This window comes from Pipistrellus kuhlii, unplaced genomic scaffold (assembly GCF_014108245.1).
Source record: "Pipistrellus kuhlii isolate mPipKuh1 unplaced genomic scaffold, mPipKuh1.p scaffold_m20_p_3, whole genome shotgun sequence".
NCBI classification, from domain to species: domain Eukaryota; kingdom Metazoa; phylum Chordata; class Mammalia; order Chiroptera; family Vespertilionidae; genus Pipistrellus; species Pipistrellus kuhlii.
The window spans coordinates 44,110,908-44,138,371 of NW_023425529.1; the positions used below are offsets into that span (position 1 = coordinate 44,110,908).

At 47.9% G+C, this 27,464-nt stretch overlaps 1 protein-coding gene across 1 annotated transcript in view; it reads left to right on the forward strand.

The window, feature by feature from the left end:
* Positions 1–1,588: 1,588 nt before the first annotated feature.
* ACVR1B (activin A receptor type 1B) overlaps positions 1,589–27,464 on the forward strand; it is a 34,762-nt gene continuing 8,886 nt past the window's right edge. Inside the window, exons 1-6 of the mRNA XM_036455046.2 lie at positions 1,589–1,762; positions 16,931–17,170; positions 17,887–18,138; positions 20,986–21,216; positions 24,408–24,575; positions 26,539–26,695. Coding sequence (XP_036310939.1) covers positions 1,672–1,762; positions 16,931–17,170; positions 17,887–18,138; positions 20,986–21,216; positions 24,408–24,575; positions 26,539–26,695 — 1,139 coding nt within the window. The 5' untranslated portion in view covers positions 1,589–1,671. The remainder of the gene's footprint in view (positions 1,763–16,930; positions 17,171–17,886; positions 18,139–20,985; positions 21,217–24,407; positions 24,576–26,538; positions 26,696–27,464) is intronic.

A 27,464-nucleotide genomic window follows, 5' to 3' on the forward strand; every position in this document is an offset into this window, starting at 1 on the left:
GGACTTAGGTTAAAAAACTTGCCCAAGTTGTCCGTTGGTAAGAAAAGGAGAATTCAGATCCATAATTCTGGCTTTTTTACAATCTCAAGTTCTTTCTTAAGCCAAAGAAAGTAAACTCTTTTCAGATAGAGGTGATTTTATCTTTTATAGGCATTTTCTCTGTATTTGAAAGTAACACTTGTTTATTTGTAAAATGTTTAGGAAACACCGAAATGTTTAAAGAAAAAGTAAAAAATTATTCTGGCAATGACTACTGATAATATCCTCCCAGTCCTTTTTTATGCAGAAATATGGTATATTATAATAAAATTAGAGCAATACTGTAAACAGCTTTGTGTGCTTTTTATTTTATTTATTTGTGTGTGTGTGTGTGTGTGTGTGTGCTTTTTAAATCCTCACCCTAGGATATATAAGGGGTCCCTAAAATATATACTTTTATAACTGATAATCAATTTTGAAAATGAACTGTATGTTAATAAACACTGACTTTATAATCACTCAAAGCATGTATCATTTGGGGGGACATCCTGTATTTCCATTGATTTGAGAGAAGGGGGAGAGACAGGAATGGGTTGCCTTCTTAAGGGTCCTGATCCTGACCAGGGATGGAACCCGAAACCTAGGTATGTGCTCTGATTGGAATTGAACCCTCAACCCTTTTGGTATATGGGACCACACTTCAACCAACTGAGCCACAGCACAGGGCACATCTTCGTCTTTTGCTTTTTAATTTAATATTATCTCATGTATCATTATCATTCACTTAACATTTTCTCACTTTTTTAAACTATACCTTTAATGACTAAATAATGCTCCATCCTATGGATGGGCCACAAAAAAAATTTTTTTTGTCTTTTATAATTGCCTAGTGACTAGCCTTTTACAATGATAAACATGCAACAGTTAAAACTTTTCATACGCATTTATTCTGTATTATTTCCTGAAGACACATGAGCATTTTGAGGCATTATATACAGAATGCCAAATTGTTTACCCAGAAGATTCTACCTAGGCCGGAGCAGAATGTGGGTGCCTCTCCAGCACCCTTCCCGAAATTGAGGACTATCCTCAAAGAGCCTCAGAATGTTCTGAGAAGGGGCACCCCATCACCGATCACACAGGTTGCTGGGCACCCCCAGGGCTGAAGACGGGGGCGAAGACCCTGCTGGGACGTGAGGCGGGGCAGCGGGACTAAGGGAACCAGAGAACGCGGGGGACGCGCGGGACCTCCGATGCGGGGAGGAGGCCGGTGCTGATAAGAGAGCCGCACCGGGTGAGGTGCAGGGGCGGGCGGAAGCCGCGCGCTCCCCTCGGCCTCCTCCCAGCCGCGCTCTCCCCCGCCGGCGAGGGACTCACCCGCCCCTTTATCGGGGACACTCCCCTTTAACTCCCAGTCGCACTCTCCCCGCCGGCGAGGGGCGCCGAGGGGCGCACCCCGCCCGCCCCTTTAACGGGGACACTCCCCTTTAAGGCGGGCGCCCGCGCGCGCCCGGCCCCGCCCTTCGGGTGCGCGCGCGGCGGCGCGGGGCCGGCTCCGCCGGGAGCGCACGTGCCGGCGCCGGGCGGGCGGAGGGGCGGGCGGCGGGAGCGGGGCCGCGGGAGGAGGAGGGAGGCGCCGGGGGCGCGCGCGCTGGGCGCTGCTGGGCTGCGGCGGCGGCGGCGGCGGTTACTATGGCGGAGTCGGCCGGAGCCTCCCCATTCTTCCCCCTCGTCGTCCTCCTGCTCGCCGGCGGCAGCGGACCCGGGCCCCGGGGAGCCCAGGGTGAGTCCGGCGGCGGGGGGCGGGGGCCGCGATGGGGAGGGCCGGGCGAGGGCGAGGCCTCGCGACGCGGCGCCCGGGTGCCATCGCGCCCCTTCCCCACGCGCACAATATGGCCGGGCGGGCGGGGGGCGCGGAGGAGTCGGGATGACCCCGGTGTCTCCCCCCGACCCCCGAGGCTCGGCCGCCCAGCCTCGACCGAGCTCACGCCGGTGGGGGGGCCTCTGAGGACTCGAGCCCTCTTCCAGGCGGAGCTGGATTCGGGGAGCTAGCTCTCCCCGGGGGTGGTGCTCCAAGCACCCCGATATTTCAGAAAGGGAGGGCAGGCTTCTTTAAAAAAAAAAAAATGGGGAGATCCTGCTTTTGCCCCTCCGCTTGTCCAGGGCTGGGGGTCTTCGTGTCCTCTCTCCGGGTGCTCCTGGGGAGGATGCCGTTTCTCCCGCCAAGACTGTGGGGCTGCGGCGGCAGGGTCTGTGCTTCCCCAGGCACCCGGAGGCGGAGAGCCCTCGCGCACCTCCCAGGGGAGGGGACGGGGTCTCTAACCTCTCCTCCCGATCCTGCACTGGGGGCGCCTCTCCGCCTCCCTCTCCTCCCTCCCCCCTGCTCCTGCCGGGGAGTCCCATTTTCCCGTCGCGCAGCCCCTGGAGCTCAGTGGGGCCATCCCCCCGCCTCCCATACACGTGCCCCGTGGGAGCGCGTTGGAGGAAGTGGGGCCCACAGGCCCCTCCACCGGTTGGGAGTTTGCCGTTGGAGTCCCTCTCACCCTAGGACACCAGGTTCCAGGATGGTTAATCTTCATCTAGGTGTGTTTGCTTTCCACCTCGCCTCCCCCCCCACCCCACCCCAGGGGGCCCATTCAAGTTTGCTCCCTTCGTGGATGCCTTTCCGGGGAAATCCTAGAACCCACCTCCAAACCCTCCAGATTATTTTAAAAAGATCCCACCCCTGGCCCTTGGTCAGTACTTATGTACCTTCCAATACGACCTCTCTGAACTCACCCTCCCCCCTCACTTTCCCGCACCCTCACACGTCCCTCACCTGCCAACCCCCACCCTTCCAGCTGCAGAGGTGGGTGCCGCTCTGTGGCACCCTTCACTGGGTGTGTTATTTATGAGGCTCTGTGGGGCTGAGAAGAGCAGATGAAACCCTAAAATATTTCATGTAAAGAGAGTTGTCTCCGATGTGTTTTGGCATTGGGGGAGCAGATGAAGGTTATATTTGGCAGTTGTATCGAAGCGATTATTGACCCACAGATGGATCTGGGAGAGGCGGTCGGGTTGTCTAGGCTCTGGTGTTCGAAGCCTGCTGCTTTGACTTCTCAGCAGCGCCTAGCCTGTCAGCAGTGTGAGATCAAGTGTGTGTTCTGTGGCTCTCCTCTCCTCTCCTCTCCACATAATGATTCTCAGGTGGGTTCAGGCACCAGACAATCCAGGAAGGACCTCACCCCACTTTGGAGTGTCAGAGACAAGTTCATTATCTCCAGCTCTGACGCTGTGCCCAGTGGGGCAGCCCGTGCGGAGGGGTCTTTGTTCAGGGCTGATACTCCTGGCAGGCACCTCGCGTGCTCCTGGGTGTCCATGCGCCTCGCACGGTGATACGCCGCAGTCGTTCTGATCAGCCCGGGGAAGGTGTGTGAGCACGGCCTGACATTTAAGATCATGGCTTTCGTGGAGAATGTTTTCTGGGCCTTCTTGTGGGCCATGTTTTTGGGAAGTGTAACATCATGTTATTTCTCTCCTGGGGTAGTAAATAAGGAGACTTGGCCTTCGTGTTTGTCATCTGATATGTGTGTGAATAAATCTTTAAATTCCTTCCATAGGAATTTTTATCCAGCCCCTGCTATATGCAAGATTTTTAACTGCCGTTTCCCTGTTAACTTGTCGTGTCTGTCGGCTTGTTGTGAGCTTAGTTAAGAATATTTAATTGATAATCCAACTGGTTCTGAATGGGGCAGAGTTCATTTTGTGTGTGTGTGTGTGTGTGTGTGTGTGTGTGTAACCTTCCTAAATTGGATGTTTGTTGGGGTGAGATGGGTGGTCAAAATAGGGAATTAGTTTCTTTTTTTGGTGAATTGGAAATTGGGTTGTGTGTCCAGCAAACATTCTCCAAGGCCTTTAAACTTCTTGGCCAGACACTCCAGTTTTTTCCGGGACACAGCTAGTTGCCAATAGTGCATGCTGCGGAGACCACTGTTGCAAAAGGCCTGAAGTAAAACGTCAGTTCTGGGAAAAGAGAGGCTGATGATAACAAGAGGTTGATTGCTTTCCTCCCCTGCACTTCCTCTGTGCGCTTCCCGAGGTGGGCCGGGAGCCGGGGAGCCAGCCCTGCTGCCTGCTGCCTGCTGCCTGCTGCCTGCTGCCTGCTGCCTGCTGCCTGCTGCCTGCTGCCTGGGCAGGACATGGGGACACAAGGGAGAGGTGGTTCTTTTAACCAGTGAATTAACTTCGCCTGAGGAAAAGGCCAGTGATCAGGCGAAGGGCTTCGGGGTTATAAACAGCATCCATCCGATAGGTGCACCAGTTTTAAGCCCTCTCCGGGATTTTCACTTTAGCATGTAAAAATGTAAAATTACATACAGTAGTTAGTAAGAGAACACACTCATTTCTTAAGACAGAAGCAATAATGGCAACATTTGAGCTTCTGATAGGAACATTTTGAATTTCTTTGAACAGACTGAAAATCTCAGTTCGGGCCAAGTCTTGTCACTGTCCCGTGGACGTGGTTTTGAAGTACAGGTGGGAGTGAACTCTTGTAGAGAGGAAGGGAATCTCTGGTTATTTTGTTAAAAGCTCCTGGAACCGATGTGAGTGAAACACAGTAAAATGGCTCCTCTGGTTAAAGGTTAGACCAGAGTTTCCCGCCCCACACCTTCGTTCCCTTTCAGGTTGTCCTTGACCAAGTCCCGTGGCCTGACGGTGCCTGCCTCGGTTCCCCCTCGGCAAAGGAAGGAAACGGTCTGTGCCACTCTCATTGGGACGTTTGTGGGACCGACTGACTGATAGCCAGTTGGCTGGGAGGTATTTTTAGACACAGTTTCTGACTTCAGTGAACAAGCAAAGTTGCGTTACTTTCTATCTTATGGGTCAGAATAACATAGCCACCGCGTCACAGGGTGGTTAATCTCTTCGTATCTGTGCATTTTTGTAGATGAGTCAGGTTTCCTCAGTTCATTTCTGACTTTTGACAGGCCCTTCCATCGCAGACCCGGCAGCATACCTGTGCTAATCGAAAACAGTCCGGAGGGAGTGACCTGCTTTAGGCTTTATTGGTTTGGCAACGTTTTGATTCTTACGCAACCCTGGGTATGTTTATGGCACGATGTAAATGTTACATAAGAACATGGAGGCTGAGGTGGCCGGCACGGTGCCTGTGATCAGGGAAGGTTAGGCTTCATCCTGAAGGACCTTGGCGGCCTGCAATCAGTGCGGGAGAAGCGGCACTTCATTTCCCCCCAGAAGCCTTTCTGGTTGATTGTGTCTCTCAGGTGGACTGCTGTGTTATAAATAGGTTTACTCGCCACTGGTGAGCTAATTGTAACCTTGCTACCAAAATATGAATCAGAAGGCGAGGCAAGGAGACGCGCCGCCGCTTCCAGCAGGTCCTGTGGCAGGAAGCGCTTGTTGCATTCTGGAATATGAGTTGAATTGCGCTGCAGTCTGTTCTCATAATAACTCGGGAGCACAGGGTGTCGAGGTGGAATGGGATTGTCAGCTCACGGTGCTGTGGGGCTTTCTTTTTGAAGGTTAAATCCGAATACTGAAGTGGCTCTTTTGTTTTAACTTTGAAATCCTTATTGTTTACTGTTCAGATTTTGCTCAGAGCAGCAGTGAACATTAATTCTGGAATCCCGCCTCTTTGTCTTGAATTCTTGTGTTGTTTGTCTGGTGTAGCAGGGGCTGGTGTCAGGGGGTCTTTTCTCATTTTCCCTCTCTGTATTTATACAATGAAAACCCTGGAGTCTCGTTCTCGCCAGCCCTGCTGCTGCCGGAGCGCTGCGGGCACCGGAGCCCGTCCGTTCCGGGACCGACCGGGGCTGCCGGAACCTTTTAAGGAATCGGCCGCTCGGACCTGACAGTGCCCACAGTCTAACTTGCATGCTCTCACTCTGCATGTAAGTGAGACTGCTTCCTGGCCAGGTTCAAATGCCTGCTCCTGGTTTTGCTCACCTCAGTTTCTCTCTCACCTGAGCTTGGGCTCAGGTGGTTTAACCTGAGCTTGGGCTCCGGAGGCTCCATCTCGGGCCTGGTGTGTTCCCCTGCCTCCGGCTTCTCTGTCATGGAGAAAGGTACTCATTGCAGAGTGTACTCGTATCTCTCTGTCCCTTACTCTGTAGAGTTGCCAGAATTGAGTTGTGAAGTTTCCATCCCAGGTAATCTCACCTGCTGTCTGGGTTTCAGACGGTGCTACTTCTGGCAGCTTAGGGGTTCTTCTCTCTTCCTCCCCATCCCCTTCCACCTCCCCCTTCCTCCTCTCCCTCTCCCTCTTCCTCTCCCTCCTTCCCTCCCTACACACACACACACAGTCCTTTTCTCTCTCTCTTCACTTAGTCTTAAGCCTGCATTTGTCTTGCTGAATATATTAAATTTAGCATAATAAAAGTAACTACTTCTCCCTTTACAGTATCAATCAACCCTCATATTTACACAATTACATACAGGAGAATTCTTTATTTATTCAAATGGGTATGTGCCTGGAATGGTTCTTGGCGTGAGAAAATAATAGAGAACAAGATGGACAGAGATCCATAAATCCCTGATTGTCATGGAATTTACAACTGCAGTGGCTTAGACCGAAAATGAAGAGGTAAACGCAGTGACCAGTTGTGAGTCTGTGAAGACAGTAACCAGGATGCTGGGTGAGAGGGTGCTGGGAGCTGCCCTCGCATCCACCTGGCTCTGTGGAATGGCGTGCTGCACTCACCTCGTTATTTGTGGTCGTGATGTTCTGCAAAGTCACTGGGGCACTGAGTTATCAATACGGAACCAGTGCTCCAGGGGACACAGAGGGTTAGGGTCCTGTGAGCCGCTGATCACAGCATCACCTCAATCCGTGCACCACCTTGCCTTCCTATTTCTGTTTAAGACATCTTGTTTGACATATATTGTTGATTATTAAACATTGAACTTAAGGCCAGTAGCTTATAACACATGCCTGGACAAAGCTTTTCTAACATATGTATTTTCTCCGTAAGGCACATCATGTTCTTAGCATTTCAGCACTACTCTTGAAGGCCATTTTAAACTGAAATCGCCTACCAAACCACAGAAGGGCGAAAAGCACTGACTAAGTAGACCATGAAAAGGACGCATACTTGCCGTGTAAGAGCTGAAGCAGGCAGAGCGCGGCCTGTCCACCTCCGCTGGGACGTGTGCGTTGGGTGTTCAGATTTTCACCCCTCAGTGCATGTCCACAAATGACTGTGAGAGGACTGGTTTGGGGGTTACAAGTAAATTTTAGCAATTAGGCTGATTCACAAATACTGAATCTATGCTTGATAAGGATCAACTGTAAAACTGTTCAAATAATTGATGAGAGAAAATTATACATTCAAGTACTCCTGCTAAATGGTTTCATTGTCCCGTTTTCAGCTTATAAATAAATTAAACACACACACACATATACACAGAGAGAGAGGGAGAGAGAGAACTGTGGTGTCTAAAGATTCTTTTAACACATGTTTATTGAGCACCTTCCATATTCCAAACCCTATTTGTTTACAGTAAACGAAAGGAGACAAAAATGCCTTTCTTCATGAAGCTTACCTTCCTGGCAGATGAGATAGTCAATAAAGAAATAAAATATTGCTACAGCCCACCCTTTACCTCCCACCCCCCAAAACTCCCAGCCTTTGGTATACACACACCTCTTCCAGTTACTCAGCCAAACAGGTACCACTGTGAAGGGAGTTTGTAGATGTAATTAAGGTCCCAGATAAGTTGATCTTCGTATAGGGACACTGTTATGGTAGACAGAACCTAATCAAGCTAGCTAGTCCTTTGAAAGCAGAGGATTTTCTCAGCTGATTGCAAAAGAGGAAGGAAGAGGTACTCCAGTGGCTTGAAAGAAAATGAACATCTGTATATGAACTGCCCCCGGTGCCACGGGGGCCAGGAACCGTAGGCCAGACTCTAGGAGCTGAGAGTGGTCCCTGGCTGTCAGCATCTGGGGGGAAGTGGAGATCTCAGCCCTTGTGCACAGGCAGTGGGGCTTGCCAACAACCAATGAACTTGAAAGATACTTGAGACCTGCTACTTGGCCACGCCATCGCTCGACCTTGCACGTGAAAAGTGCTTTGACCATGTGGCTTTCATCTGCTGCCTGTTGCCTTTTCCTAGCTATTTGTGAGTATTTGGAGGAGAGAGGAAGGTTTGGGTGCTTTGGTTATAATGTTTTTCAGATGATTGTGATGTGCACACACACACACACACACACACACAAAAGTAGGGGCAAAAGTAGGTTTACAGTTGTGAGTACATGAAACACAGTTTATTCTTGAATTATCACTTATCACTTATTGTATTTATTTTTAAGTAAGTATTTGTGGTGAACCCACCTTGCCCCAGATCTTCATTTATTATCTTGGTACATGTTTGTGTATTACATTTCACAAGGTAGTAAGTACTACCTTGTGAATCAGATTTGATCGGCGTTCGTTTCTAACATCCAGACCAAGCTGAATGAGAGGGATACTGAGGAGTCGTCTTTGCCCTTTAGAAGTTTATACACAGATGACTTTTTGTCTGCTGGTTGGAACAGCCACAGAATTACGAAGAGTTCATACCCTTATCGACTGGGTGACAGGAGTAATAAAAGCTTCTGAGTGACTGGATGCTTACTGCACACTCAGGTGCTGAACGGAGGCATCTAGTCCCCATTTTACCTAGGAAACAACGGGGGCTTACAGAGGGTAGGCCATGGGCCGAGCGAGGTCCGTCTGACTCCAAAGCATGTGTCCTAAATGCTGTACGATATAGTGTGATGCCTACTCGAGTGCTTGTCTAACCAGGCTCTGCCTCCAATCTCCCAGTTTTCCTCCATCCCCGTGCTGAATTTAACTTGGGAAAATACACCTTCTGCGGTGTCTGATGGTTTCACTGTTTTTATGTGGCCTCCAGGATCAATGCCTGGCATCTCAAATCTGTCCAGTCTGGCCTAGTCTTACTGTCCCATCTGTGGCTGGAACCTTGGTATTGTCTCAGCTGCCCATTCACTGTGGACATGCCTTGTGCTTTTCTTGGCCTTGGCCTTCTTTTAGCCAAATCCAGCAGCCTGCAATGTGGGCCTTCCTTGTCCTGTCTTTCCCCGGTCAATGATCTGATCCTCTCTGCTTTTCTCTTTGGTACTTGTTGGTAGTATGGAGGTGTTTAGTGTCTGCTCCTCCTATTCTCCCACCCTCTAGCCCCCCAAAATTGATGCTAGAAACTGGCTTATTCTTCTCTACATGGCTTTGTCCTGTCACAGAGCCTTGCATACTTTAAGTACATAATAAATTTCCTTATTTCTGTCCTCTCAGCAAAATCCTAGGTAAATAATTCCAATTCTGACCTATAATTTTATCATCTCCTGTATATGCAGTTTTTATCCCAGTTACTCAAAAATATTACAGACATGCCGGGACCGGTTTGGCTCAGTGGATAGAGCGTCAGCCTGTGGACTGAAAGGTCCCGGCTTTGATTCCGGGCAAGGGCATGTATCTTGGTTGCGGGCACATCCCCAGTGGGCAGCTGATCGATGTCTCTCATCGATGTTTCTAACTCTCTATCCCTCTCTCTTTCTCTCTGTGAAAAATCAATATAATATATGTTTTAAAAAAATATTTCAGTCATTTTGTGAGTTGCTTGGAATGTCATAATCTCTCTTCCCACCTCACCTCTTTCATCTCCCATTTATTCTACCACCTATTTTATTCCAGCCAAACTAACTTGATTTCAACCTCATTAGTTTTATTCTCAGCCCTGGCTGAATTTTTTCTTCTCTTTCATTGTCCCAGATGCCTGAAACAACCATTCCTATCCTTTTTCTGCTCATGTACACCATCTCCTTTCCACTCATCCATAGCATCATAAATAGATCAGGAAACAAATACAAAATATCACCATAAATATCCTCCCTGCCCTAATGAGCCACAGATATGTCTACTTAGACACAACAAAGAAAGAAAACAATGTTTTGCATGTTCATTGTAAACTGTTAGTAAAGGAGAATTACCAAGTCAGTAGTCGATAGTTTAAATACGGCGGCCGAGTCGGACATTGGACAGGCTCCATCGTGATGATGTCACTCACTCTGGTTTCACCTTGACCTTCTCCCAAACAGCAGGTGGGTGCTTGCTGGATGTTCAGGTATTTACAGTCGGCCATAAATTAAGTTGCATTGACAGGTCTCTTTAGCATAAACATCAAACATCTCTTTTGAACGAGAACAAAGCTTTCATTCTCTAGACCTGAGGCTTAGGGGTGAACTTGTTTAAACAGCTCTCCCAGTAGAATGTCAGACAGGCAGTTTGTAGAATAGATATAGTGTGAGGCTGGCTTTTCAAACACGTTTCTCTCACGCAAACTCCATTCCGAGACCTTTCCCCAGATTGGAATTAAATACCAAGTTTATCAAGTGTTTTATTGTTAAATCTGTGTGTGTGGTTTTCTCCCCTCCTCATACAAATAGCTTCCTTTATGAAGTCAGTTACATTTTTTTCATAAGTGCTTTTCCCAGTACATTTTGTGTGTGTATGTGTGTGTTTAGGTACCACCACTACACATATGAAATTTGACTTTATTATGGCTCTTGGGAACTTGAGAGGTTTTGTTTTACAATCACCTTGTGAAAGGTAAAGGTGTAACTTGGGTCTTTTTTTTTTTTTTTTTTTTTTTTACCAATAACATCTGATCACTTTCCTGCAAGATTTTTCTACTTCGGTTAGTTAGAGCTTTGGCTGCTGGTATAATGGCAGCACCCCATTATTCCCCCCTATACTTCCCCTTTCCAGGAAAGCCTACCTCTGTTTTGTGACAGTTTACTGCCAAACACCACTTTATTTAAAAAAAAAAAAAAAAACATTAAAAATTTTTTTTGATTGACTTTACAGAGAGGAAAGAAAGGGGGATGGGGAGAGAAAGAAATATCAGCGGGTTGTCTCCCGCATGCTACCCCGCACACCCAGACCAGGGATTGAATCTGCAACATAGTATGTGTCCTGACTGGGAATCAAACCTGCCACCTTTGGTGTATGGAATGATGCTCCATTCAGCTGAGCCACACCAGGCAGGTGATACCTCCATTTTAAGTGTGTGTGTGTGTGTGGGTGTGGGTGGGGGTGGGTGTGTGTGTGTGTGTATTTCAGAGAAGAAGGGAGAGGGAGAGAGACATAGAAACATCAATGATGAGAGAGAATCACTGATCAGCTGCCTCCTGCATGCTCTCTACTGGGGATCAAGCCTGAAACCTTGGCATGTGCCCTGACCAGGAATTAAACTGTGAACCTCCTGCTTCATAGGTCAACACTTAACCACTGAGCCACGCTGGCTGGGCAATATCTCCATTTTCAAACGAAGGATTTTCATAAACACATTGGCTGTTGTCTAGATCAATAATTACTGTAGCCCTAGCCAGTTTAGCTCAGGAGCTAGAGCGTCGGCCTGTGGACTAAAGGGTCCTGGGTTGTCAAAGGAGTGGGAGGGGAGATTAATTGGTTTTCTGGATATTTAATATAAATGGAATCATATAATGTGCTACTTTTTTCACTTAACATAATGGTTTTTAAAAGTTTATTCATATTGTAGTATATGTCAGTAACTTATTTTTAGAGCTGAATAATACTCTATTGTATGAATATGCCATATTTTGTTCACCCATTCATTATTTGATGGGTATTTGGATTGTTCCTACCTTTTGATTATTGTGAATAGTGCTGTTACGAACATTTGTGTACAAATTTTTGTGTGAACACTTGTTTTAATCTTTTGAATATACTATAGCTAGGAGTAGAATTACTGCGCTATATGGTAGCTCAATGTTTAACTTATCGAGGAATCATTGCACTGTTTTCCACAGCAATGTCTGAGGTTTCAGGTTCTCTCACCAACACTTGCTGTTTTCCTTTTTTATTTCCTTTTGGTATGAAGTGATACCTAATTGTGGTTTTTATTTGCATTTGAATTTGAAATTCACTTGCGTTTGAGATCTTGTTGAACATCTTTTCGTGAACTTGTTGACCATTTGTGTATTTTCTTTGAAGAAATGTCTGTTCAGGTCCTTTGCCCATTTCTTTAAAATTGTCTTTTTGTTATTGAGTTCTTTATATATTCTATTTACTAGAACATTATTAGTTATGTGATTTCTTTTCACCCTCTTAATATTTGTTCTCCTTTGGTGCACAGAAGTTTTTAATTTTTATGAAGGCTAATTATCTATTTTTGTTTTGTTGCTCGTGCTTTTGGTGTGATATTTAAGAGACCATTACCAAATACAAAATCAAGAAGATTTGCCCCTGTTTTCTTTTTTAAGTTGTAAAATATAGGTTTCACTCTTATATATAGATTTTTAAATTTGTTTTTTTGAGTTAGTTTTTGTCTATGGTGGAAGGTAAGGGTTCTATTTTTTTCTTTTTTGTATGTGGCTATCCAGTTGTCCAGCACCATTTGTTGAAGACTAGTCTTCCCCCCTGAAGGTTGTAGACATTCCTCTCAAAAATCCGATGATCTTAGAAACATAGGTTTGGTTCTCACAAGTCTATTTCATTGATTTATATACCCATACTTACGCCTGGGGTAAGTTTTGAAATCAGGAAGTGTGAGTCCTCCTTTATTTTTTAATTTTTCAAGATCACTTTGGCTATTCAGTATCACAGAGTTGTGTAGACTTGTGGTCTTTGTTCGATCCTAAGGAAGATGTAGGGGATTTGGATAAGGTCCTTGTAAGAATAATTAAAATGATCCTGGCGTGTGATAGGGTATTCCGGTAGTTTGGCCTGTCTGATGGAAAAACGAAGGCTGAGGGGACTTTCTGACCAACTTGTAAAACAATGAAGAGTAAGGGCAGCACAGGCTGACTTGGGCACCGAATTTCGGATGCGCTAGGAGGAGGGGGTTGTCTGGTGAAGTCTGAAGTGGCAATGGTACTGTGCTTGTTAAACAGGACAGCACGCCACCCAGGAACTAATTTGATGTAACTTATCTCCAAGATGCACTTAACATAAGCTACAAATCATAAACACTGTAGCTTTAAAACATGTTAGAATATTCACAAACCTTTATCTCCCAGGACAGACGTGCCTGTTTTTCTGTATGCCTCTTACCTTTTGAGGTTTGTGCCACCACCTACACTGTGTCCCCTGGTGATATGGTCTCAGGCCTGATACTGGGTGAGTGGTTCTGAGGAACTCCCAGTGTTCACAGAGGGCACCGAACCGGGGTCCTGCCTGTGGTGAGTCTGTCTTGGGCCTGGCTGTGTTAGTGCCTCCACAGCCCGAAGCCAGGCCCAATCTGCCCAGGCGGGGGCTTGTCAGCCTTCATCAGCCTTCCTCAAAACACAGCCTCGCTCACAATCAAATCTGCATTCATTTCTTACCACAAACCACCTTCTCACCATACTTTGGAACCTTATGTTCAAATCCTGCCAAAGCGGTTTTGCCTTTTTAGTTCAGGTTTGACTAGCTTGTTCATAACAAAATTCTGTGCTAGTGGGAATTTTGTTCCTACCCCTTGTTAACTTGTTTGTGTGTAGAATGATTTTGTTACTCCTCTGTGATTGGTTTTCCTAATTGTGTTATTTCAACTACGTTACTGTTAGATATGTGTTGTTTATATTCACGTGTGTAGACTGATTTAACTTGATGAGTCAATATGAAACATTATAAAGGCTGTTATCCTCAATCCAGATTTAGCTTTTCAAAAACATTGAAATTAGGTTTGTGATTTATAGTAAATTCAGATGTTTGTGTAATTTTATTATCACTTTGTTTTAGTGAAAAATGAATATTTACAGAATGTCTGCCTTTAAAGTTCAGGATAAGGTATATAAAACTTAAAGCAGAACTTCCCAGTGTTGGATCAGTGAGGCAAACAATGTGGAATTTAGAAATAAACTGGATTCTCATTCCAGCTGGAGGGTTTAGAGGTCACCTAGTCCCGCCTCTTCTTTCTGGTTAATCACGAGGAAAATGAGGTTCAGAGAGGTTAAGTGACTTGCCCAATGCCACGCGACTCACTCACTGGCAGAGCTGAGGCTCCAGCAGCACTTGGTGCTGTGGTCTTGCTTTAACTTGCCACTCCCCAATGAACGGATAAAGAGACAAATGTTAAGTGTGTTTGAGTTTTACATTGAGAGTTAGGATTAAAATTTATTGAGCATCTCTTTGGTAAGCACTTTTTAATTTCATTGAATTCTTACCTAGCCTGTGACATAATTACTAACAGTTCCACTTTACAGATTAGGAATCCAGGGTGCATGAGGGTTCCTCACTTGCTCAAGGTCATGTGATTAATATCAGAGCTGGTATTTGAGCCAGGTCTTTCTGACCCGCTTCCTGCTGTGATGCCCTGCGCAGCTCCAGCGATAAGAACGGAAACCTTTCCAGGGGTGCGGGCAGTAGTGGTGGTTACATTAGAAATAGATCTTTTTCAGACTTGTCACTCATTGTAAAACACATAGACTACACAGATGGGTGCAGAGAGGAGCTTTCTCAGAGTACCCACAGCACTCAACGGGTGTTTGGCTAATCTTTATACCATTTCTGTAAGATAAATGGCATTTTTTGGTTGGGCAGCCAAGGCCCAGAAAGATTCAGGGACTTGCTCAATTCCTTATCGCAAACCCAAAAGGCCCTGCTCCCAATTCCGGTCTTCGTCCAGTCTAGCATAGATTTCACCACTTTTGTTCTTTCCTGTCTTACACCAAGATTGGTTAAGTACTTCCCAAAAATAATGAGCCACGTGTGGGTGTGCTCCTCTCCAGGATGAGTCACCGCCCTCGAAAGGGGCCAGGAACCAATGAAAGGAGGATAAGTATCTGGAATCAGAGACTCCTGGCTCCCAATCGACGACTCTGAAGTGAGCTTTTTTCAAAAGGCGGCTGCGGGTCTGGCCTGTGTGTCCCAGGGAGCTCAGAATAGCCCTCTTGGAGTTGTTCGCTTTCCCTTCTCGCTTCCCAAAATAGACCCAATGCTGTTCTCTTCGCTGGATGGCCTGGCGCATGCATTGAGGGGAGTTCACTCCACAGGGAACCCCTTTTGTGCTTGAATGTCCCCACTGACAAAAGGAGTGACTGTTGGCTTCCCTGAAGTAACAGGACGGCAGCCTGAGTAAAAGAGATTTGAATTGAGCATTCGGAAGGTCACAGAAGTAATTTTGTTAACAAGAGGAATAAAAGAGGGAGCAAATAAAGGTATTTGGGAGGGAAAATGGAGAAGGTTCTTAGTCTTTCTTGTGTCTAGAAGGGTTGGAATTGAAGTTTTGGAGGCACTTCCTTTTAAAATTCCTTCTAGATTTGGAATGTAGCCCGAAGAGTACCTGCTTTAAACTTCCTGCCTTTCAGAACGTAGCACGGGCCCAAGCCTCAGCAGGCAGCTACATGTCCTGGAATTCCTCCCAGCAGAAAGCGATCTGATCAGATGCTGTGAAGAAAATAACCACAGGCCGTGCTGCTGTTTACCTGTCAGTGCTGTCTCCCTTGTTTCCTTGGCCGGGACGGCAAGGGATGGAGCCTGAGAAAGGAGGGGTGTGACTCTGAGATATTTAGAATCTGTCTTTGGATTTGAAAGCCAAGAGGTGCCTCCCATTGCATTGGAGAAAGAGACAAAGATAAACTGTTGACAGCCTAACGGGGTGAGTTACAACAGGCTAGGTTTTCATGGGACTGGTCATATGTGTCTCTTCTCTAGGGGCCCAGTCTGTGTCCAGGTAGTATCCACCTAGTGTCTAGCCGGGATCTGGGGGCCTGCCACCTCCATCCCCTGATGGGCCGGTGCTCGGTTCAGCACTGTGAGTCCCAGCCTAAGCATTGTAGTGACTAAAGCCACACTCCTGCCCCTCCCAAGGGGTCAGAGCTCGGTTAGGCTCCTGGGCGACAGTGCTGGGCAGAACCAACTGCTGCTGTCTGAGCTATTCCTGACAGATAAATTAAGGAGTTCAGACTCCAGGGCTGCTGAACTGGCTTTCAGAGGCACAAACTCACTTACAGTAATTTCCTGTCAATAGTCTACACTTATTGTATACTACACATCCAGCTAAACTCTCTAGGCCCAGAGATAATGGCATACACTACCTAATTTTTTCTTTTTTTTTGGGGGGGGGTTTATATATTACTCTTTAAAGTGATATCCTGAGACCTTTCAGAATGGGTAAAACACATCGAGTGCTTTTTGTGCATTAGCTCATTTAACCTTCGCTATAATTTTATGAGGTAGCCACTGATATTATCTTCTTTTGACATTGTTTCTGCCCCTCGTGAGAGAGGTGCTTGACTTGGACTAAAGGAAGAGGATGCTAAACAGTCAGGGGAAGCTTTTCTTTTTTTTTAAATCCTCACCTAAGGATATGTTTATTGATGTGTGTGTGTGTGTGTGTGTGTGTGAGAGAGAGAGAGAGAGAGAGAGAGAGAGAGAGAGACATCAATGTGAGAAACATCTATCAGTTGCCTCCTGCAGCACCCTGACCGGGATGAACCCTTAGCCTTTGGTGCACAGGATGATGCCACCCAGCCACGACGGCAGGGGAAGCTTTTCAAAGAAAGTGATGTTTGAGCTGAATTTTAAAGGATTTGTAAGAATTGGCCAGGAAAAAGAGCATTGCAGCAAAAGATTATATGAGAGCATGCATACTGACTGCATTCAGGAGACTAGGTGTCTAAATTTAAAGAAAAAGGTCTTTCCCGGTCACAAAATTATCTGTATTAAGTCTAAGGCAAAGTTCAAAAGGCAGTCTCCCTGTGTCTCAGAGGCATAAAATAGAGCACCGAGAGGAAAGTGGTGGGGCCTAGAAAGTCTTGTTTGTGAGCTGAATAAACAGGTGAAAGGTTGTGTCTCCATTGACGATACCATCTTTCTGACCCAATCTCTATAAAAGCTCCTTACTTTGGAACATTAAGGATGCTAAGGAATGCTATTCTAAGTCTGTGAAAGGACCTCGGATAAGATCTAATCTGTGATGCCAATGTCTACTCCCAAATTTCCTGCAGCTCTGCTGTGTACATGCACCAACTGCCTACAGGCCAACTACACGTGTGAAACGGATGGGGCCTGCATGGTTTCCATCTTCAACCTGGACGGGATGGAGCACCATGTGCGCACCTGCATCCCCAAAGAGGAGCTGGTCCCCGCCGGGAAGCCCTTCTACTGCCTGAGCTCCGAGGACCTGCGCAACACCCACTGCTGCTACACCGACTTCTGCAACAAGATCGACCTGAGGGTGCCCAGCGGTGAGCGGACGCCCTGCGGGCCTGTGGGCTCATCTTGGGGAGAGGGCACCCTGTCATTTCATCCTTCTCTGTGCTTCCCAGTCCCTTGGTTTGGTGATAGGTAAACTTTTTGAAGTTCCCTAAGGTGACAAGGGATGGGATTGCTCCCACATCAGGTTTGTAGATTAGAGGATGAGGGAGACAGATTATTGCCAAATTGGTCCCAGAGGTGAAAGCTGCATTTTGGATGGAGGCCAAGTGGGAGAACCAGGCAAGGACGGGCGAGGGGAGGAGGGTGTGGGGGAGGGGAGAAGGGTACGGGGCTGATTCCGAAGGAAACAATCCCAGAGCCTCAGGAAGGGAGCTTTTGAGGTGGGGTAAAGGCAATAATGGAAAGAGGGGCTACAGTGGGGCAAAGCAGGCAGTGATCAAGGCTGGGAAGTGTTAGATCTCACCCCCCTGCAGGCCTGCGGTTTAGCAGGCATCACCGAGGAGGCAGGAGCAGAGCTTGGCATCTGCCTGGGAAAAGTACCATAAATGACAAAGTGGGTTATGGATTTGACTGCTGCAAAGGGCACTAGAGAGTTTGCATTTGAGAGCAGACAGACACCCCAGTGAGACTGGAGAGGTCAGGCATGCCTGGGCGTGTGGGGAGGGAAAGGGCATCCACTCAGAGGAGGTGGGATAAAGGAGGCCAGTGCCCTCCCTTGTTTTTACTCTTTGTTCTTTCCCCTCAGGGCACCTCAAGGAGCCGCCTGAGCACCCTTCCATGTGGGGCCCCGTGGAGCTGGTCGGCATCATTGCCGGCCCCGTGTTCCTCCTGTTTCTCATCATCATCATCGTTTTCCTCGTCATTAACTATCATCAGCGTGTCTATCACAACCGCCAGAGGCTGGACATGGAAGATCCCTCGTGTGAGATGTGCCTGTCCAAAGACAAGACGCTCCAAGATCTCGTCTACGATCTCTCCACGTCGGGGTCTGGCTCAGGTACCGGCTCTTCCGGCCTTGTGTGTGTGGTTGGCCTTCGGCACCGCTTCCCGGCAGGAGAGAGCGCGCATGAGGAGAGCCGGGCCTCACGCTTGTTTCTAGCAGCACCGAGTCTTTTGGTTTCATACTTCCCCTTCTTGTGGAGTCTGACATGTAATGAGATAAGGGGGTCACAGAAAACCTTTCGTTCCCTAGGATTCCAAAGGTCAAGTGCAGAACTCTCTCTTCCAGAAACGCTGCCTCTCTCCAAGCTCTGTAACCATACATCTATTAAAATTCACCTGGTTCCGCCTGAGCGGCCGGCTGCTCGATTTAAGGGCCCCTTTTGAGAAACAGGAGTGTGCCGTGTTCCTGGGAGGTGGTGGCAGCTAATCATTGATCTCTGAGCAGCCACAAGGGGAGTTTAAGGACACTGAGTGAAGCTGAGCGCTGGGTTTGGTGAATCATTGACTTGTCCCGGTTGCCCAGGGGTTTTCATGCGGTAAATAAAAGCAGCTTGGGCTTCCAGCCGGTGTCAGCTCCGTTTCTCGTCCTGCCTGTTGGTCACCGAGTCTTCCTTAGATGAGGGAATCGAACCAAACACTGGGCCTTGTCCTCAGACCAGGATTGGCAAAAGGGAATTGGATTGGTCGGGTCTCAGGGTATATAGCTCAGCTAGCTATTAGAGATTAGTATGAAGATAAACAATTATTTTAGTGATGATGGTATTCTGTTCTTGTAAAAAAATAAATCACAAAAATCATTGTTGCCATTGTAACTAAAACATACAGAATCATATTTGTGAGAACTTGTGTTTATGTGGTGTATTTTTATTTTTATTTTTGCCATGTGACAAGACTGTTCTATAGGGAAATTATACCGTCAGTCATAGCCAGACATTTCTCCTTGAACACAAGGAATACATTGACATCTCTTGAATTTTAGTGGTTTTGCCTTTATTAAGCTCTGCAGTAGAGTGTGCCAAAATGATGGATGTATTAAAAGCTGTATACATTTAGGAAGAGAGAAAATAGATGGCCTGTTCTTTGATGAGGAGGAAGGGCAGTGGTTAGAACTTCCTTGACTGCCTGTGACGTGATTTGCCGTCAGAGGAGGTAGCTCGGTTTTCAGAGTCCAGCTGAGGCTCTGGAAGGTGTGTGGTGGTAGTCAGCTGGAGTGGAGTGATTGGTAACCATTTCTCTCTGGATGGTTTAGTCCATTCTTAATTCGGAACATGCAGCGCTTCCACGGTGTTGGAGTCTTAATCTGTGGATTTAAAGCGAATAAGTCCTTGCTCTTACGTGACTGTCAGTTCACATGAACAAATACATATGGAACATGTATGATACAGGATGAATCACGATAAGAAGGAAAGCTGAGCCAAAGCTGAATAAGAGATGGAGATGGCTGGGAAAGGTCCTCCAGAGGGGGTGCATGCAAAGGGGTCTTGAACACTGAATTTGACGTTTTAAGGGAAATGAGAGGACAGGGAACATTCCAGGCCAAAGAAAATGTCTTGAGCAAAAGGACAAAAAGGCATGAACCTTCACCGGGTGTTTGGAGAATGACAGAGAGTTCGGCGTGGTGTGGCCACGCTGGGGGTGGGAAGGGACAGGCTGACCAGGAGGGAAGGACCTTCGGTGCTGTGCTCTTTCTGGCAAGATCAGAGGCATCTGCTGAACCGTTTCCTGTGGAAGGTGTTCTGGCAGTGTAGTGAAGGATCAATTCGTTCGTTTGCCAACCTCCTGTGAGAGGGCAGGGTTTGGTGAGGCTGTGTGTGGGTTGCAGGGCAGGAGCAGGGTGAGATGGGAGGCAGAAAGACCAGTTGGAAGTGTTTTAAAGAAGGGCCTGAACTAGGACTGGCACAGAGAAGATGGGAGTAGGGGTCTAATTTGAGAAACATTTTGCTGTCTCTATACTGCATATAGTTAAAAGCATGAACTTTAGAGTCAGACAGTCCTAGGTTTTAATTCCTGTATTGCCACTTATATGCATTTGGGCCTCAGTTTTCTCATCTGTAAAATGGGGATAATAAAAATGCCCACCTTAGAGGTATTTGTGAGGAAATAAGATAATTTATGTTAAGCCCTTAACATAGTGCCTAAAGCATACAGTAAAATGGTCACTTATACCTACAAGAGTTAGGGATTAATAACATTTTTTTATTTGGTCAGGGAGAGTAAATGAGAGAGTTAAGAGTTAGTCATGATGGTAGGGGTGGATTGGTTAGATAGGGAGACATTGAATGAGTCAAATGAGGCAATAAATGAGTTCTAGAAAGACAATAAAATTAATCTTAGAATAAGCATGGGTAGTCTCCCATTCTGCATCTGGAGCTCCACCTGTGAGCAGAACTTTGATCTCTAGATCCTTATATGCCCTGACCACAATTTGGATTTCATGGGCCACGCAGCACTGCCCTCTAGTGGCAAGTGAGCAGAGCAGCCAGAAGGTGCTCCCAGTGCTCAAGGCCTCACTTGCATCTTTTCTGTCCTTTTTCCTGTTCATCTGCATAAGGTGGATGTGGATGGATTGGCCCACAGGTGGCTGGTTACAGAGCTGACAAATCTGGTCAGATGTTTATATTAAAATCTGTCACCCTGATTTTAATCTGCTCACTGAGAGAATAAATGCTTAGGAACAGCTGATCCTTTGCATTTGCCTTTCTGAGTTCACTCTCAGGCGCTGCCTGGCTTAGTCTTCTGGTGGGTTACCTGAATGTGGTGCAGGGGCAGCCACAGCTCTCCATGGACAGGGCACGGTGTGGCCTGGGGCACAGTGATGAGGACCTCTCCGGTGGGGCAGTGTGAGCGGCGTTACAGAGCCCAGCAGAGTGACAGCGTGCTTCCTTCCACCCTTTGTCCTCAGGGTTACCGCTCTTCGTCCAGCGCACAGTGGCCAGGACCATCGTCCTACAGGAGATCATTGGCAAGGGCCGGTTCGGAGAGGTGTGGCGCGGCCGCTGGAGAGGGGGCGACGTGGCTGTGAAGATCTTCTCTTCTCGTGAAGAACGGTCTTGGTTCCGGGAAGCGGAGATATACCAGACAGTCATGCTGCGTCACGAGAACATCCTCGGATTTATTGCTGCTGACAATAAAGGTAAAGAAAGGGCTGGGTGTCGAGACAGCGTGTCCTAAAGCCAACCATGGCACCAGTCAGAGGGGTGACTGGCCAGCACGGCTGTTTGCCTTCATAATTACTATCCATAGAGAATCTAAATCTATACTACTAATAGAGGACTGTGCAAATTGTCCAGGACACCGTCGTGGGGCGACCAGGTCAGCAGGGGGGACAGAAGGGGGGTGGGCAGTTAGGGGCGATCAGGCTGGTAGGCAGAGGTGGTTAGGGATGATCAGGCAGACAGGCAGGTGAATAGTTAGGAGCCAGTGGTCCCAGATTGTGAGAGGGATGCCCGACTGCCAGTTTAGGCCTGATACCCAGGATTGGGCCTAAACCAGCAGTCGGACATCCCCTGAGGGGTCCCGGATTGGAGAAGGTGCAGGCTGGTCTGAGGGGCCCCCCTGCCCCGTGCACGAATTTTGTGTACCAGGCTTCTAGTAGGATAATAATTTTCAAACTTTTCTCTACAAAAATCTCATGTAGAAGCCCAGGTTACTTAGCAAGAAAGTAAGCAGTGTTTAACAGGTAAACGGGATAAAGCTCTTGCCCCTCCTGCTCACTTCCCTTCCAAGACACTCTCAGACCTCCCCTCACTCCCCTGAGGGTAGTCCCTGAGGGGCCCCAGGCAGTTTAACTTGGATAAAACTGGCGGGAAGAACTGTGGCCTCAGCTCCTGCCAGGAAGGGATGGCCCCAGGAAAGCACGTCGTCCACATTCTGTGACACCCCAGCAGCAGGCACAGTTTTGCAGCAAAGCAGTGACCTGCCTGCCCCCAGAGTGCTACCTCGTGCCTTTCAGACTCAGCTTTGGGCCCACTTATTTCTGAGGCCCCTTATTTCCTCCTCCTCCTCCTCGCTCCTGTTTGCTTTTGTTTTTGAGTCTCTCTTGGGTGACCAGGCACATTGTCATTTTTGAGGAGCTCATTCACTACAAAGGGATAAAATAATGGTTTATTATAGGATGTGATCAGGTAACACTGTTGTAGTGAGCACAGTCGGGGTGAGAAGTGCACAGAGGCCCAAGTACACCTGAGCTAGATGGAGGTGAAGGTGCAGGAGCTGGTCAGAAAGCAGGACCGGTGGAAGGCTCACTCCAGACAGGTGAGCAGGGTGAAGTGTGTTTGGGAACCGGCAGGTAACTTGGGATGGCTGTTACAGCAGAAGACGTGGTGAGGTCACGGAGGCCAGATGTGAGGGCCTTTTTGAAAGGAGTGTATTTTTTTTTTTTTTATGAGATAGTGGGCGGTAACTGAAATTTCATTCATTGATTCAACAACATCTATTGACAACGATGGGCAGGACCTCTGCCAGCTGCTTGGATCATCGCACCTAAGAACAAGACCCAGTCTCCACCCTCACAGCCCTGGGAAGAGGGGACGGCAGACACACGGGGCGGTAGTCCGTCCACTTGGAGTCAAAGACCATGAGGCCGTGGGCTTGACCGTTTGGGAATCTCCTGGCCGTTGTGACACAGTTTGTTCCAGGGCACAGCGATTTTTAGAAGTTAGTGTCTACACAGCCTGCGGAAGATGCTAGTGTTTATGTTTCCTTCCTCAGACAGCAGCAGGCCGTCATGCCTCACATTGCTGTGGGAGTGGGTAGTGATCTCAGCTAAGAGTCTTGGTTTCATACACAAGGGAAAAAGCGGGAGAGAATTTTTTACTCCTTCTGAATGAAACAACATCGCCTTAGAATAAAATTTAAATCTTACATATATTTTAAAGGATCAAAAGATGTCTTTCCTTTTGACTTACTGGCAGGGTCCTCAAGTCTTGGGGGCTGGTTGGCGTGTAAGGGTGTGTTGAGTGGACCCCTGTTCGGAGAAGCTAAAACTAGTGCTGATGGATCTGGCAGCTGTGTGAATCGGGCCTGGCCTGGCTGTCGAAGCCACATTGGACCAGAGGAAAGGAAAATGGGACTCCTCTGACTTGCCTATTTTATTGATTTTTTTTTAGAGAGAGGAAGGGACATGGGTAGAAAGCTGAAAACATCAATGATGAGAGAGAATCATCGACCAACTGCCTCCTGCACACCCCACCGGGAATGTGCCCGGGACAAATGTACATGCCCTTGCCCAGAATCGAACCTGAGACCCCTCAGTCCACAGACCCGATGGTCTATTTACTGAGCCAAACCGGTTTCAGCCTGACTTGCCTTTTAACACGATATGTAGTGCAGCGTAGGGTCCTGGAACTAGCACTGGCCTGGAATTTAGAAGATCTCAATCCAATTTTCACTTTTCAACTACAGCATAACCCAATTAGATTGACAGCTTTTGGTTTTACTTTTTCTCCCCCTCCTCTCCCCTGCACATCCCCACCCCCACAATGTGTAAGAGTGTGCTCTGCACCTTCCATTGCCCTTCTGAGGGCGAGGTGACCTCTGGAGTACTTGGGCCTCTGTGCTCGTCATGCCCTGAAAAGTTGTTTGGCCTGAGATACAATAATGCACAAAGGAGCCCTTTCCTACTCAGAGCTCATAACCTGGAAAGAGCAATGGATTTAGGGGAAGAAATGCTACAAATGAGACAGGTGCTGGGGCTGGGCCCAGGGTCTTGGAGACTGGGGTGGGGGAAGGTAGAGGAGGTTATGGAGGAGGGGAGGTAACTGGTGATTTAAGGAGACTTGAGCGCACAATGCGATATTCCAGGTGATGTGTTACAGAATTGCACACTGGAACCTATATAATTTTACTAACACATGTTACCACAATAAGTTCCGTTTCTGAAAAAGGGTCTTGCCGCGGAGAGGACCTGCGAGGCCGCCCTCTGGGCGCTGGTGGGCCAGCCGGTCGTGGTTGCTAACGCAGATGAGCGATCTCCTCAGGGTCAAAGCAGCGTTACTCTCTCTGAGCACAGGCTTCCTCTTCTGGAGGCCTCGCGCTTCAAATTTGGGGTTACAGTGGCATGCTTTCCAGAACCCGACAGCCTCCTACGAGAAGTAAGGGAGCAGGTCTGAGAAAGAAATGCTGTTCTCCCGGCCTCCCTGAGCCCGAAACTGGTAGACACCCGCAGATGAAGGGTGCAGAGAGGGCCTCGGAGGTGTGGAGGCGAGAGGTGGGAGTTGGGAGCAATGGAGCCCATGTCCCACACATCTTCCGTTCCTGCTGTAACCTCTGCGGCTGTGCTTCTTACCTTACCTGGTTGTGGAACTCTTCTGTGGTTCTCTGCAGATAATGGCACCTGGACACAGCTGTGGCTCGTCTCGGACTACCATGAGCACGGCTCCCTGTTCGATTATCTTAACCGGTACACGGTGACGATCGAGGGGATGATCAAGCTGGCCTTGTCTGCTGCCAGTGGGCTGGCGCACCTGCACATGGAGATCGTGGGCACCCAAGGTGAGTGCACCCCGCCGAGGGGCAGTGATGCTGAGTTGACTTTAAAAGCTTGTACCAGCCGGGACCGGTTTGGCTCAGTGGATAAAGTGTCGGCCTGCGGACTGAAGGGACCCGGGTTCGATTCCGGTCAAGGGCATGTACCTTGGCTGCGGGCATATCCCCAGTAGGGGGTGTGCAAGAGGCAGCTAATCGATGACTCTCTCTCATCGATGTTTCTATCTCTCTATCTCTCTCCCTTCCTCTCTGTACAAAATCAATAAAATATATTTAAAAAAATAAATAAATAAAAAAAATAAATAAAAGCTTGTACCAGCCGGGACTGGTTTGGCTCAGTGGATAAAGTGTCGGCCTGCGGACTGAAGGGTCCCAGGTTTGATTCCGGTCAAGGGCATGTGCCTTGGTTTCGGGCACATCCCCAGTGGGGGCTGAGCAGGAGGCAGCTGATCGATGATTCTCTCTCATCGATGTTTCTAACTCTCTGTCCCTCTCTCTTCCTCTCTGTGAAAAATCAATAAAATATATATATTTTTTAAAAAGCTTGTACCATCCTGATCTGGTCCCCGGTCACCTTTTTACTGAGAAAGCTGGGGCTGGACCCCAGGTACTGTCGTCTAATCTAAAGGAGGGGGCTTTGGCCGGCACCTGTTTGGCTCAGTGGATAGAGCATCGGCCTGCGAACTGAAAGGTCCTGGGTTCGATTCTGGTCAAGGGCATGTACCTTGGTTGCGGGCACATCCTCAGTAGGGGGGTGCAAGAGGCAGCTGGTCGATGATTCTCTCTCATCGATGTTTCTAACTCTCTATCCCTCTCTCTTCCTCTCTGTGAAAAATCAATAAAATATATTTTTTAAAAAAATAAAATAAAGGAGGGGGCTTTGGGCTTGACTTGAGCGCGCACAAGAGGATCTCCAGGCTTCTGCCCGCCTGCCTCCAGCACTCCCCCGGAGGCTCTCGTGGGAAAGGGCAGGAACTGGCCATTTCTTGGCCTGGCACAGTGTTGGTGGGTGAGCTAGTGTTCGCTGAGGAATCACCTCAGAAGTCCACAGTGCACAGGAACTCAGAGGGTTCAACAGACTCTGTGACGGGAGCATCAGTTTAGTAATTTCACACATTCATTGTTGGGGCTGAAAGACTGCTTGGTGGATTAGACTAGGGGTGTCGAACTCAATCAGAGAAGGGGCCAAAATCTAAAATCCAGCCTAAATCGCGGGCCGAATGGTTTACTGAACAGTCATAAACTGTCATTGTGATGGAAACGCAGCGGAGTGCAGTGATGACAGCGCGGTTCGGGCCACATTGCAAGGCCTGGTGGGACGGATTTGGCCCGCGGGCCTTGTGTTTGACACATGTGGATTAGACCCTGGGCTTCCCTAGACTAGGAAGCTTTTTCTGGAGGCATCCCTGTTGTTGGCTGTAATGTCAGCGCTTTAGGAAATCCTGGATTTTGTCACGGTGGCAGAGTGTGTTCCCTGATGCCTCGCTGACCAGGGCAACAGCACTTGCTGGCCACAACAGAAAGCCAGCCGTTAAGGTTTGGTCCCGTTCTTAGCCGCTGCCAGGTGTCAGCAGTCCTTACTAATGGGCGGGGGATTTTGTCTGACCGGAGACCTAGCCACACAGCCGCTTTTCTTCGAGTTCTCTGCACTTCGAGCGCCGGCACATGTTGGCTCAGGGAGGGCGGGCAGGAGCAGTCGTCATAGTAATAGCATCTATCACGCATGCCCGTCTGCACTCAGCACTCACCTACGTTAATGCATTTCTCCTCGAAACATGTCCATGCAGTCAGTCCTGGGTTAGTCCTTACGGTTGGCTTAAGTCCCTTTCCCAGGGTTACTGGGTTAGTGGGAGTCAAAGCCAGGACTCAAACTCAGGCGACCTTCCTAACATTCAGTCTGGCTGTGTAGACGCTTGCTTGTGACATTTTTACTGCCTTTCTGTAAAGGTCCCTGTTTTTCCTCTGCCAGGGAAGCCTGGGATTGCTCATCGAGACTTAAAGTCGAAGAACATCCTTGTGAAGAAAAACGGCATGTGTGCCATCGCAGACCTGGGGCTGGCCGTGCGCCACGACGCCGTCACTGACACCATCGACATCGCCCCGAACCAGAGGGTGGGCACCAAACGGTAGGAAGGCCCTGGGCCTCTGCCTTTGCCCTCTGCCCGTCCTGAGTGGTCCATGTGTGCCCTTCCTCGTTGTGCAGGAGAAAGCCAGAGAGGGTCTGCTGACCGGTTGAATCTCAGGGAACTTGACTAAGTTGTTTTGTTGCTTTTCCCTCCCCTTTGACCTGAATGAATGAATGACCCAGGATCCAAATGTGAGGCCTGAGGTGACCCCTCATTTACACGCGCGCGCACGTGTGTGTGTGTGTGTGTGTGTGTGTGTGAGAGAGAGAGAGAGAGAGAGAGAGAGAAGTAGTATTAATTAGCTGAGAGGGACTTCGATGACTATCTAGAATAATTTTCACATTATCTAAAACCAGGTAAGATAAGATAAAGAAGTAAAGAATGAAATTTAAGCGCAATCCGTCACTGTGGCTACATTTAATTAAGTCCAAGACCCCAGTAGCAACTATATATATATCTATATATATCTATATATCTATATATCTATATATCTATATCTATATCTATATCTATATCTATATCTATATCTATATATATATATATATATATATATATATCCCTGTGACCCACAGTACAAATACCTCTGCCAAGAAATTGAAACATGCTAAAAATAAATCTTGATGTTAAAAAGCAGAGGTACGAGTAAGAGTAGCCTATGCTGTTTCCCAAAACTATGCTGAAGAATTTATATTTGAATCCAAAACATGGGGGTTTCCAATAAAAACATTGATCAGTTCCTCATCCCCAAGGGGCTTTTTTGGGTGATGCC